At 34.0% G+C, this 12136-nt stretch overlaps 1 protein-coding gene across 3 annotated transcripts; it reads left to right on the top strand.

The window, feature by feature from the left end:
- The first annotated feature begins 8464 nt into the window (after positions 1-8464).
- LOC116201570 lies at positions 8465-11220 on the top strand. 3 transcript variants are annotated; one of them, XM_031532844.1, is made up of 5 exons: positions 8465-8631; positions 9657-9916; positions 10022-10233; positions 10323-10590; positions 10717-11220. In XM_031532844.1, exons 2-5 carry the CDS (start codon positions 9665-9667, stop codon positions 10723-10725), a joined length of 741 nt encoding a protein of 246 aa, XP_031388704.1. In that variant the 5' UTR covers positions 8465-8631; positions 9657-9664; the 3' UTR covers positions 10726-11220. The 3 variants fall into 3 exon arrangements, with proteins under 3 accessions (XP_031388704.1, XP_031388703.1, XP_031388702.1); XM_031532843.1 differs by having other exon boundaries at positions 8466-8631; positions 10750-11220; XM_031532842.1 differs by having other exon boundaries at positions 8512-8710; positions 10750-11181.
- Positions 11221-12136: the final 916 nt, after the last annotated feature.

Raw genomic sequence — 12136 nt, 5'->3', positions numbered from 1 at the left:
ATTTCTTCTAATTTTTCTAAATAAATATTGAGGAAAAAGTTTTTTCCGAAAATAAGTGGTCCAACTACAACGATGGGATTGTTTGGCCTAACATGTCGACTTGATTACATAGTACCGGATTGTGTGGTACTTTAGTCAGATCAGATTTGAAAATACTTAAAAAAAAGAGAAATTAAAAAAAATGAAAAGGGATTGTTGGAAAGTATTTTTTTATTAAATTTATTTTTGGAAGTAAGTGGTCTAACTATAACAAAGGGATTGTTTGGCGTAACACATTGATCGGATTATGTGGTAACTTAGTCTGGTCGGATTTGGAAATATTAAAAATGGAGAAAATTTTTAAAAAATTATAAATTGTAAAAATGTAAAAAGTAAAAAAAAATGAAGAGGAGGCAGGTGGTGAAAGGGGTCCCACTTACCCCCTTGGTCCGAAGAACTAGTATTATATTATAATAATTTTAAAAAAATAAATATACCGTAATTTGTATATCTAATATTTATAATACATAATTTCTTCTAATTTTTCTGAATAAAAGTTGAGGAACAAGTATTTTTTGGAAATAAGTGGTCAAAATATAATGATGAGATTGTTTGGTGTAACATGTAGATTGGATTATATGGTACCATAGTGAGGTTTGATTTGAAAATACAAAAAAAGGATAAATTTAAAAAATATGGAAATTGTAAAAATGTAAAATATTTTTGAAAAGTATTTTTTGGAAATAAGTGGCCTAACTATAACAATGGGATTGCTTAGCGTAACAGATTGATCTAATTGCATAGTACCTTAATCGGGTTGGATTTGGAAAATATTTAAAATGGAGGGAAATTTTTAAAAAATTAAAAATTAAAAATTAAAGATTTAAAAAAAAAGAGGTGGCGAGTGGGGAAAAGCACCCCACTCTCCTAGCAATCCCAACGGACCAGCTTTAATTTTTTTTATGGGGCAAATTACAAAAAAAAACCTAAATTTTGTAAAAAGTTTCAGTTTTGTCATAAATTTTACTTTGTAATAAAAAATCACATGTTTTAATAATAATCTCAGATTTATTTTCCATTACTATGCTATTAAGATTTTCATCTATTTGCCTACGTGAACTTTATGAGACCCACCAAATTTGCACATCATTTGATCATCTTCTCTTTTCTTTTTACAAAAATAACATAAGTTTTTCATAAAAGTCTCAGTTTTGTTCTAAATTTTGATTTGTAATTTTTAAAAAATACATGTCAGCACCTCGTTTTAGTCCATCGGCTCCAAGAGAGAACATCAACAGCATTCATGACTACAATCCGGTAACTATTATAGAAGAAGACCCAGCAAATACGGGTTACAATTCACAACTGGGTCAGCCATGTCAACCGGACGATCTCGGGAGCGATGCACGGAGGATCGCAACACGAGGAAAATTCAAAATTGACAACCTAGCATGAGGGGCAAAATCGTCATTTATGTCATCCATCAGTGAAAAGTAACCTGACTGACCTAGCTGTGAATAGTAACTCGTGATTTGCTCGGTCTTTTTCTGTAATAGTTTTTGGGTTGTAGTCAAGAATGTTGTTGATGTTCTCTCCTAGAGCCGATGGACTAAAACGGGGTGCTGACATGTATTTTTTAAAATTACAAATCAAAATCTAGAACAAACTAAGACTTTTATAAAAACATAGGTTATTTTTGTAAGGAAAAAAAATGATCAAATGATGTGCAAATTTGGTGGGTCTTATAAAGTCCACGTAGACAAATAGACGGAAATCTTAACAGATAGTAACGGAGGCCAAATTTGAGACGATTATTAAAACATGTGGGTTTTTTTGTTACAAAGTAAAATTTATGGCAAAACTGAGACATTTTACAAGATTTAGGTCTTTTTTTTGTAATTTACCCCTTTTTATGTAATGTAATTTAAGTGTTTGTAAATTTTAGAATTATTCAAAGAATAGATTAAATTCTAAAGCATGATCATCAATTTATTAAATATATACAGATAATCTATACTTAAAATTTTGGTATCCATTAGATCAATCTAATACATTGAATTAGATTTCTAACTTAATTGATATCATTATTGTTTTAACACTAATTTTCTTACCCCGTGCGTTGTAGGGGTTTTCTTTTGTAAATAATGCTAAAATTTCAATTTATATATAGATAATTAATTATTAATTTCTAATTTTTTTAATTATAAATATCTTCAAATCATATGTGGATATAATAACTCCATTGCATGTACTCAAGTTAATTTGCCGTCTTTACATATTGATAATTCTTCTCTTTCCAATACCAAGTATTCATTTTATTTTTGTAAATTCATCTATCAATACCAGTTGTTTTATCTGCATTGTTTATATGCAGACAAAATGTGTATATATATATATATATGATATATCATCTTGATCTAAAAGAATTTATATGCTAGAATATATTTGTTAAGCAATAAAGCACATATGAATAACATATAATATCGAGTAATAGATATATTAGATTCCTTTTTTAACAATATGTAGCCAAGGCCCAAAGAAATACAAAGATAAAAGAAAGATATTAGAATTTTTTATTTCTTTAAGATTTTTTTAGAATATTTAATGCATTTGTTGGGTACATTAATTTGAGACGTAGTTTGTTACTATATACTAGTTTTCTTACCCTGCGTTGCACGAATTTTCTTTCGTTAGTAATTTTTAAAAAAATTTAATTATAAACATTTTTAATTACCTTCAAATTATATGTGGATATAGTAACTCTATTGCATGTACTCAAGTTAATTTACCATCTCTACATATTTGATAATTCTTCTCTTTCCAATACCAAGTATTCATTTTGTTTTCGCAAATTTATTTATTAATACTAGTTGTTTTATCTGCATTGCTTATATATATATATATATATATATATGATACATCATCTTGGTCTAAAAGAATTTATAAGCTAGAATACAAGGATACATTATCTTTGTTATGCAATAAAGCACTTATAAATAACATATAACTTCAAGTAGTAGATATACTGGAATTTTTTTAAACAATACGGACCAAGGCCCAAAGAAATACAAAGAAAAAAGAAAGATATTATAATCTATATTTTTTTAAGGAGCTTATCAGGATATTTAATGCATTTGTTGGGTGCAATAATTGAAGGCGTAGTTTGTTTTATTATATATATTTAGATATAGATTTCAAGTGTCCTTTTGTATGATAAAAAATTGAGAATAGTTTCTTTATATTGAGAATACTAAATTATTATATCAAATATAATTTTTTCCGGTTATATATATCACATAGAATTTTTACTATCTTCATTATTAGCTGACATATCATTTATCTTATTTGTCTTTTGGTGGACTTCATATGATGGTTACACACATTATATAAGGTTCAGTCAATAGACAAATAAAAAATGATTATAGAAATGTATGGGTTTTCTTTTTAGGATATAAAAAGAAATACAAGCTTTAAGAGTTAATTTAGATAATAATTCATGGTGAACATATCATTTATAACGTGTCTTTTTTTTTTTGTTCATGTCTAGCGATTATATCTTTTTTTTTTCGGTAGGCTCTACCGATTATGCCTTTATTCCTCCATGATATATTCACAAATTTAAGACGATTTTGAAATCTTCAAAGTGGAATAACGGAAACAAGAAAAGTTATTATATCTATGAAAATATGGCGCTCAAGATCCAGCGTGTTTTGAAAATTTGGGGGTTATTTGGAACATATCCAAAGCTCGAAGGCGAGAGTGATATTTCCTAAACTGAATCATTAAGAAACCCAAAAGATAAAAGCAGAAGGTAAATTTCATAGGAATGCCTATAGTTTCAAAGTTTTCGCTAATATATCCCCACTCCTTGTTTGTGACAAAAAAAGAAAAAGAAAAAGAAAAGACCAGATTCCCTTCTTTGTTCCAAATGTATCCATCCTTTATTATCATTATTTTAATTTCCTCGTAATGTCTTATTTAAATAAGTCTTTCCAAATTTTCATCAAATAAAAAATAGAAAATAGAAAAAAGTACTTGTTAGCTGGTGGTGACTAGAGGAAGGCGGCCTACACCTACGACGCCCTCTCCTTATTTTGCTTATCGGTGGATGGGAGCACCTTCAGCGGCCAAATCTCACAAGTTGAAGTCATTGGGAGGCCTCAAAGCCCAACAACAATCTCAGTTGGTAGGGTTGTAGTAACCAGGCGCCCTCAACGTAGAATTAAAAAATTAATAATATAAAACTTAAAAAAGAAAAAAAAAGATTTAGCTAGTAGGGAGAGGTTGAGGGCCGTACTCACACTGATTAGATAATAATTTAGGGGGGAAAAAAAGAAAAAGAAAATCAAAACACGAGAGAGAGTTTAAAACAGTGAGAGGGCGATGTGATGTGAGGGTGTGCAATTTCCTTCGGCAACCATATCTCAGTAGTTGAAGTCACCAACGGCCTTTGATGCCCCTATCGATCTCAGTCGTTAAGGAATAACCAATCCCAATCCTTTGTTCATAACTCCGATGCTTTCCTTATTTTTTTCTATTATTTATGTTTTCTATTTTCACTATTTTATTGTCTAAATATAAAGTAATTAAATATATAATTGGCTGAAAAATTAATCGAGTGGTAAGACCATCTCCATCGCATTGTGGAGAGGTCATGGCCAAGGCCAAGGGAAAAGCGCGTCCAGAAATGAACTAGAGGCTACCGTGTGGCAACCGTAGGGCTCACGTGACAACAACTATATCTTTTTTTAAATAAATTATATTGAAAACATTTTAAAGGCTACAAAATGCAAAAGATAGAGAATAGCTTGGTGGAAAGCATCCTTTCTCTTCACCTTGTGGTCTTTGGTTGGAATCTTCACATCTTCTTTTTATTTCTTCCCTTATCTTTTACTTTTCCTTTTTTATCTTTTTAAATTTTTTAAAAAATTTAAAGAATTAGAAAACATTTTAAAAAAATTATTTGAATAATTTTAATTAATTTTTATATAATTTTTATTTTAAATTATGATTAATTAATTTAATTAATTAAAACTATTATTACAATGTATTAATTATATATAATATTAGTTATATTCATTTAATTAATATAAAATGTATGTGGACCCTTGTAAGAGATTTGGGAAGAGAGGCTTGCATTGGAGTGTGGTGTCTCTCTTTTTTTTTAGTGTCTCTGTTTGACGTTGCACCTATGTAGCAATCGTATAGCCCACTTCGGAGACTTGAAGGAGGAACATGCATTAGAGATTGATATATGACACTTGAATGAAATATTGGAGATTCTACGGTGGTTAGTCAAAAAAACAACCATGGTAGTTGGGTAAATCTCAATCGTTGGATTTCAATAGAGAAATCTCGTCCATACACTTGACGTTATTTTTATAAAATTAAGATTCACTACCCATTCTATTATTTTTATATTTTCATCCACAAGTATTTTCAACAACGTTCGGTCACAACCGAGTATGGGTTGATCCCGGTTCGAAATTATACCCTGCCCGAACTGGCCAATGTCAATAAAAAAAGTTAAATTTTTGGTTTTCAAAAATTGGAATAAACTAGTTAAACATTTGAAAGGAAAAAACCTTAATTCACTATGACGTCGTCCCCCAAATCAACATCAAACATATTACAAAAAGAAAAGGGAAAACCTAATTCCCTATTCCTTCAATCAATCCATCTCCGATTCTATGCTAGTCTAAGTCGCTTTCTCGTCATCTTGGGCCCCGCCTAATTCACTATGATATTTTTTTGTTGATTTTGATTCTGAGAGTCTGATTAATTTCCATGGGGAGGGAACATAGGTCTGTTTTCAATGAACCCCATGAGAACAAGAAGAGAAAGAATAAAAACTAACAAGCTTGATCGCACTCCTCGTCCGAAAAGAATCTCCTATACAGAATAGCCTTGCAGAAAGAATCCAACCACATTTCACTGAATACATCGTCAAGCAGGCAAGGAATTAACCTCCATCAAGCATGACCATTTTCATGGACAGACAACGGAGGAACTGCGCCTTAGATTAAAAACGAGAACACATACTAGTTCTTGGGTGCAGATTCCTTGTCAAGCCCCCAGTTTTTTTTTTTATACATAAAATGGGTGACTCGAAGATGGATTGATTGAAGAACAAACAAGGATCGGTTGGGGAGGGAACTGTCATTCAGTTTGTGTTTTTTTCTTCTCTTAATCTTTATTAGTTTTTTCTTTTAGTATTCTTTTGTTATTTTGAAAAGTACGAAATTATTATTTTTATTTATTGGACTAGTTGGTTCACTTTGATTTAATTTCAAACCGTATTCGACTCATTCTGGAGGGGTCCGCGTTGTTGGAAAGATCCCTGATCGAAGCCATAAACAGGAAAATTATGAGCAAGGAATCTTCGTATTATAGAAATACAGATAGGTGTATGATCCAGATTATAATTTACCGGTTGAAATAAAAACGATCATCGAGGTTGTAGTTTCAGTCAACTATGGTAGCACCACCTAATGAAATATAATATTGTGTTTTTTAAATATTATAATCAATTGTTCACTACTCAGACAAGTGAACAATTGATTATAATATCTTTTAAAAAATGGCACTTTTATACTTCGTTTGTTTTTTAAAATTAAAATTTTACTACACTCATCTCTATTATATATATTTTTAATTTAATAATATAATCATAATTTTTTTTATTTTTTCTCTAATTTAATAATAAATTCTTTCACATACTTTTTCTCAATCATTATTACAATTAATTTTTTAATACTAAATTCTCTTACCTATTCATTACTTTTTATTTTTTATCTAATTTTATAAAAAAATTCTTTCAAATACTTTTTCTTGACAATTATTACAATCAAATTTTTAATGATAAATTTCTCGACCTATTTTGTCTTCATCTTTTTAAAGTGAAGTAGAGTTAAGTAGAATAACAACTTTACTCCCAAATAAAACTCAGTCTTCAACTTTTGACTCTTTTGTCATTTTAGTCTTAACTCCTTTTCTACCATTCTCATTCTCAAACTTTTGATTTTTTACCACTTTAGTCTGACCATCCAATTTTCAATAAAAAAAAAGATTTTCCATCCAATTTCTTTTTAAATAATATATAATTTTAAAAAATAACAAAAAAAGAAAGGGATCACACGGTGAAAGAGAAGGGGGAAGGGAGCAGTGGGAGCCTCACAAGTAGTCACCACCCCCCAATCAGGTCTAAATAGATCCCTAAAACCTTGAAATTGGGATCCATTGAGATCCCGATTGGGAATGATGATTATAGCATCACTGGCGGCCACCACCCCCTAATAGGAGTCAGCCATCACCACCGCCCTATTGGGATCATTGTCGGCCGGGGAGGTCGCCAGTGACCCTAATTGGGGGTTGGCCGCCACTTATGTCTTCCCCCTTCTCTATATTGTCCGAACCATTTCCTTTTTTTTTGTAATATTTTAATTTTGAAAATTATTTTATTTTTAAAAAAATTTTTGGTCGCAAAATGAATTTTTTGACGAAAAATTGGATGGTGATTAAAGTGGCCGCAAAGTGAAAGATTGATGATGAGAATGGCAAAAAAAAAGGACTAATGACCAAAATGACAAGAGAGACAAAGCTTGATGACCAAAAGTGTCTTTTTCCTAAAAAAATAAGTAAATGACATAAAAAAATCCCAAACTTTATATTTTTTTTTATATTTTATCACAAACTTTTTCTTTTTTGCAAAATAAAAATAAAAATACTATCGATTAGTTGTCAGTTTTACCACGCTGTTAGCTACCCCGTCAACTTTAACCGGATGTGCTGACATGCCACTTACAGTGCCATGTGGCGCACATAGATTAACTGAGTGGGACTCACATAAATTTTTAATTAAAAATCAATTAGAAAATTTAAAAAAATTGAAAAAAAAGGGGAGCAAATCGATTGGTGAGGCCTCGTCATCAGCCATCGCCCCCCTAATTGAGGTCGCTGGAGGCAGGCCCCACCGATCGGAATTGAGGAAACCTCCAAATTCCCCAGTCGGGGTCACCGGTCATCTTTGTGGTGGCTGGCGATCTCGACTGGGGATGGTAGTCGACGTATGGCCCCACTGATGGGCCTATTCCCCCTCTACCGCCACCTATTTTTTCATTTTGTCTTTTTCTTAATTTTTTCAAAATAATTTTGAGTAAAAAATTTATGTTGTGCTCATTAACCAATTTGTGTGCGACACATGAACATGTTTAATTAAAGTCGATGGGGAAACTAATGGTGTAGTAAAACTGATAACGAATTGATAGTTTGTGTAATTTTTGGCAAAAAAGAAAATTTCGCGATCAAATTAAAAAAAAGGTAAAGTTTTTTTATATCATTTACCCCAAAAAAAAAATTGAAATCATAAAATTTTTTTTCTATTTTTTCTTACATATATAATTTACCTTAAAAAAGAAAAAGAAAAAAACTACAAAGGAATGTCCGAGTCTCAGACGAAATAGCTTCAGCTGCTCCTAAAATCTCCGTCGCTTTCGACCTGACTGCTCATGTCGGCATTACATTGTCCGCGTGTGTCTTTGTATAGGAATGATTTCATTCCTTTACTTGCCATTCCAATTGGAACTGTTAACTAGCAGCCATACCCAGATAGAATCAATCACCCTCTCAGTCCCAGCAGTTTCACTTCCACAGGTGCTACTCTCTTGCTTCTCTACTGTCGTTTCTGCTCCGATGTTGGTTCTTGATTGAAGCTTCTCCCTCTTTCTCCGAGGTTGGGACTTGTCTGAAGTTCAATTTTGTGCCTTTCTCGGGTAGAAAATGGATGCTGAAATACCCATTACGTCTTGGCAGTCAATTTTGATTTTTTTTTTATCGCTTTCTGAATCGATGATATTTTATGGGATGAAGAAGATGGCCTGATTCCGGATCTCTTGTTTTACGAGGAGTGATGAGTAGAACTTAATTGGTCATGTGATCATGTTCCCTGGTTGACGTTTCATGTCTTGAGTCCATAAACAGATTGAGTAAGCTCCGATTGAAATTCCATAGCTCTATACCGGCTAATTGATCACCAAAGACCACGTTTTCATCACTAGGTATTTGACAAAGTTGTTAAATTTAGCTATACTGACTGACTAGTTGATGATGTGCTCTTCATCACTTGCTCTGCTGGAATCTGATCTTTGATTTACTTGGAAACCCGATTCCTGACATTTGCCGATCCTGTCTTAGAGATCAGCCAAGCATCAGGCGCTTAGCATCATGTTCAGAAAAACTTCTGCGTTCGGTCTGAACTATAAGTCATGTTAGTTTGGTGGGCATCATTCTGAGCTTCATCTTCACCTTTTGCATTTTGGTTGTTGGGCATCTATCATGTAGAGCTTCTTAGCATCATAATCAGAGAATTGAGCAATCATTCTGTCACATGTTCGAGACAGTTAAGTCACTTCTTGTCAACGACTAGTGAGATCATCGGGAACAACTGGGAGAGTTTGTATACAAAAATCTCAAGAACTCCGAACAGTGCTTAACTGCTGTCCACATAGAATTTTTGGGTTATCGATTGTCCATAGCTTATAGAAATGAATGTGAGTCATTCTTCAGATAACTTGCATTTCCAAGTCAAGTGTGCATGAAAGTTGTTTGTCGTATTGCGGGTTACTCATATGGATTGGAATACAGAATTAATTGGTTGTTTTAATTCATTTTTGTTTCAGTTTTAGCAATGCTAGCACCTATAGCAATTGCAGTGACAGTCGGTTTTATCGGATGGGCCTATCACTCGTTGAAGCCCCCACCTCCAAAGATATGCGGGTCCCGCAATGGCCCTCAAATCACTTCCCCGAGGATCAAACTGAGTGATGGAAGGCATTTGTCTTATAGGGAAATGGGAGTTCCAAAGGAAGAGGCCAAGTACAAGATTATAGTAATTCATGGGTTTGACATCTCCAAAGATATTACTTTACCCGTTTCTCAGGTAGGCACTGCTTGTGTTTCCCCGAACCTCCTTGTCGAAAAAAACTGTTTCTCCATCGAGACAGTTGAACCATATCATTTACTGATGACCCATTTACACTTTTAGGAACTTATCGAGGAGCTAAGGATATACTTTCTTTTCTTCGATAGAGCCGGATACGGAGAGAGTGACCCGAACCCGTCACGAACTGTGAAAAGTGAAGCATTTGATATTCAAGAACTAGCCGACCAGTTGCAGATTGGGCCTCGATTTTACATAATTGGGATCTCCATGGGAGCTTACCCTGCTTGGAGTTGCCTTAAATACATTCCTCATAGGCATGGCCACATGATACTTGACTTACTCATTACTTTCCTTCTGGCGAAATATTTCTGATTTTCAGGCTCATTTGAATTCATGTTAGCAGATTATCGGGGGCTGCTTTGGTGGTCCCATTTGTACACTATTGGTGGCCTTCTTTCCCCACTCAGCTGTCGAGAGAGGCGCTCCGGAAGCTTCCCGTGCCAGATCAGTGGACGTTTCGGGTCGCTCATTTCGCTCCATGGTTGCTTCACTGGTGGATGACTCAGAAATGGTTCACTTCATTGAGTATTATGGCAGGAAATATGGAACTCTTCAGCCCCTCTGATCACGAGATTCTCAAGAAGTGGATGGAAAATCCGGATCCCAATCAGGTGATTATTTTCTAACATTCAACATACTGTATGTGATTAAGAACTTAGACTTTCTTAGACACTGTTAGTGCACCATCCGACGAGCTTTTAAGGTTTCCCTACTTCCTACAATTGGTCTCTGAACAGGTTTGCTGAATGTTCACCAATTACTTTGTGCAGCAAAAGGTACGACAACAAGGCCTCCATGAATGTCTTGTTCGGGACCTCATAGCTAGTTACGGGAAATGGGAGTTCAGTCCACTGGACGTGGAAAACCCTTTCCCGGACGGTCAAGTATCAGTTCACATATGGCAGAGCTGTGAAGATCGAATCATTCCACTCAAAATAAACCGCTATATTTCTGAGAAGCTCCCTTGGATTCGGTATCACGAGATTCCAGATAGAGGACACTTGCTGATCTTTGAGAACCATTTCTGTGAGGCCATACTGAGGGCACTTTTGTTGGAGTAACATATAAGCTGCCTTGATCTGTGGTAAGCCAGTCTTATGATGGTACTATGTATGGCGACGTCTCAATGTTTAAGAGTTGTGCAACTGCTTGTAGCATATGATGTATCTTAGAATATAATATGAACAGTAACTTCAAAAACAGATGCCAATAACACGGGAATGATTTCCCATTATTTGATACTTCCTGTGCTAGAAATTTCAAGATCCATGTGATCGGATGCTACGTAGAAGTGGCTCTATTGTGCTATCCCAAGACCTGCTATCGTTCTGGGTGACTATTGCTAGTCACTGGATCAAGTGGATCTTGCATATCTTCCGATAACTGCACTACGAATAGTCTTTTCTAGTGATTGTGAAACTCGAATCAGTTTCGGACCAAGATATGACAGGTGATTTTGCACCAGGACACTGTTTTGTCTACTAAATTAGGCTAATAGAAAATTCCTCCTCAAGGCAGAAGAAAGAGGAAGATGCAAGATCTCTTTGCCAAAATGCATGAACTCAATGCCAATAATTGGTGCCGAAATTCCTGTAGTCCATATAGTCACGACATCTGTAAACCTCACAAGCTCGGATATGTGATGACCCGGAAACCCAACATATGATCTGACGGCTATGAACTTTCGATATAAAATTTATTCAAAAACTGGAAACTAGTGCTCAAAAGAGAGGGAAAAAGATGAAATTAAAGGGCAGCATGAACAAAATAGTTTAGATTATCATCTGCAGTTCAAAGTGGAAGATTGATGAGAAAAGGAGGTCTGAGATTGCCAAAATTTTCCATAAATGACAAGTGACAGCCCACTAACTCTCTCCCCAATTTACCAATTTTGGGAAGAGAACTGAATCTCTCTCTCTCTCTCTCTCTCTTGAAGTTCTCAAACATTGTTTACCCAACGGAGAAAAAGTTCTTTAAACATACATTGTGGGCTTGTGGTGGTAGAGAGATCATCAGTGATAACACCTCAACAGTCAACTAATTCTCTGATTAATATTGCTAAACTCGGTTAGTGAATTGATCAGGAAGGTTCTAATGACACTATTAACTAAGAATCTTGTCCTTTGCCACTTTTATGAAAGCCCCCTGCTCAAATCC

Source organism: Punica granatum, chromosome 3 (genome assembly GCF_007655135.1).
Source record: "Punica granatum isolate Tunisia-2019 chromosome 3, ASM765513v2, whole genome shotgun sequence".
NCBI lineage: Eukaryota > Viridiplantae > Streptophyta > Magnoliopsida > Myrtales > Lythraceae > Punica > Punica granatum.
Note: the sequence above shows the minus strand (reverse complement) of the source record. Positions and strands in the feature narration are given on the sequence as shown.

Coding starts and splice junctions, on each gene's coding strand:
- LOC116201570 (XM_031532843.1), top strand. CDS start 9,665: ATGCTAGCACCTATAGCAATTGCAGTGACAGTCGGTTTTATCGGATGG. Junction 10,234..10,322: donor CTTAAATACATTCCTCATAG/GCATGGCCACAT, acceptor TCATGTTAGCAG/ATTATCGGGGGCTGCTTTGG. Junction 10,591..10,749: donor AAAATCCGGATCCCAATCAG/GTGATTATTTTC, acceptor TACTTTGTGCAG/CAAAAGGTACGACAACAAGG.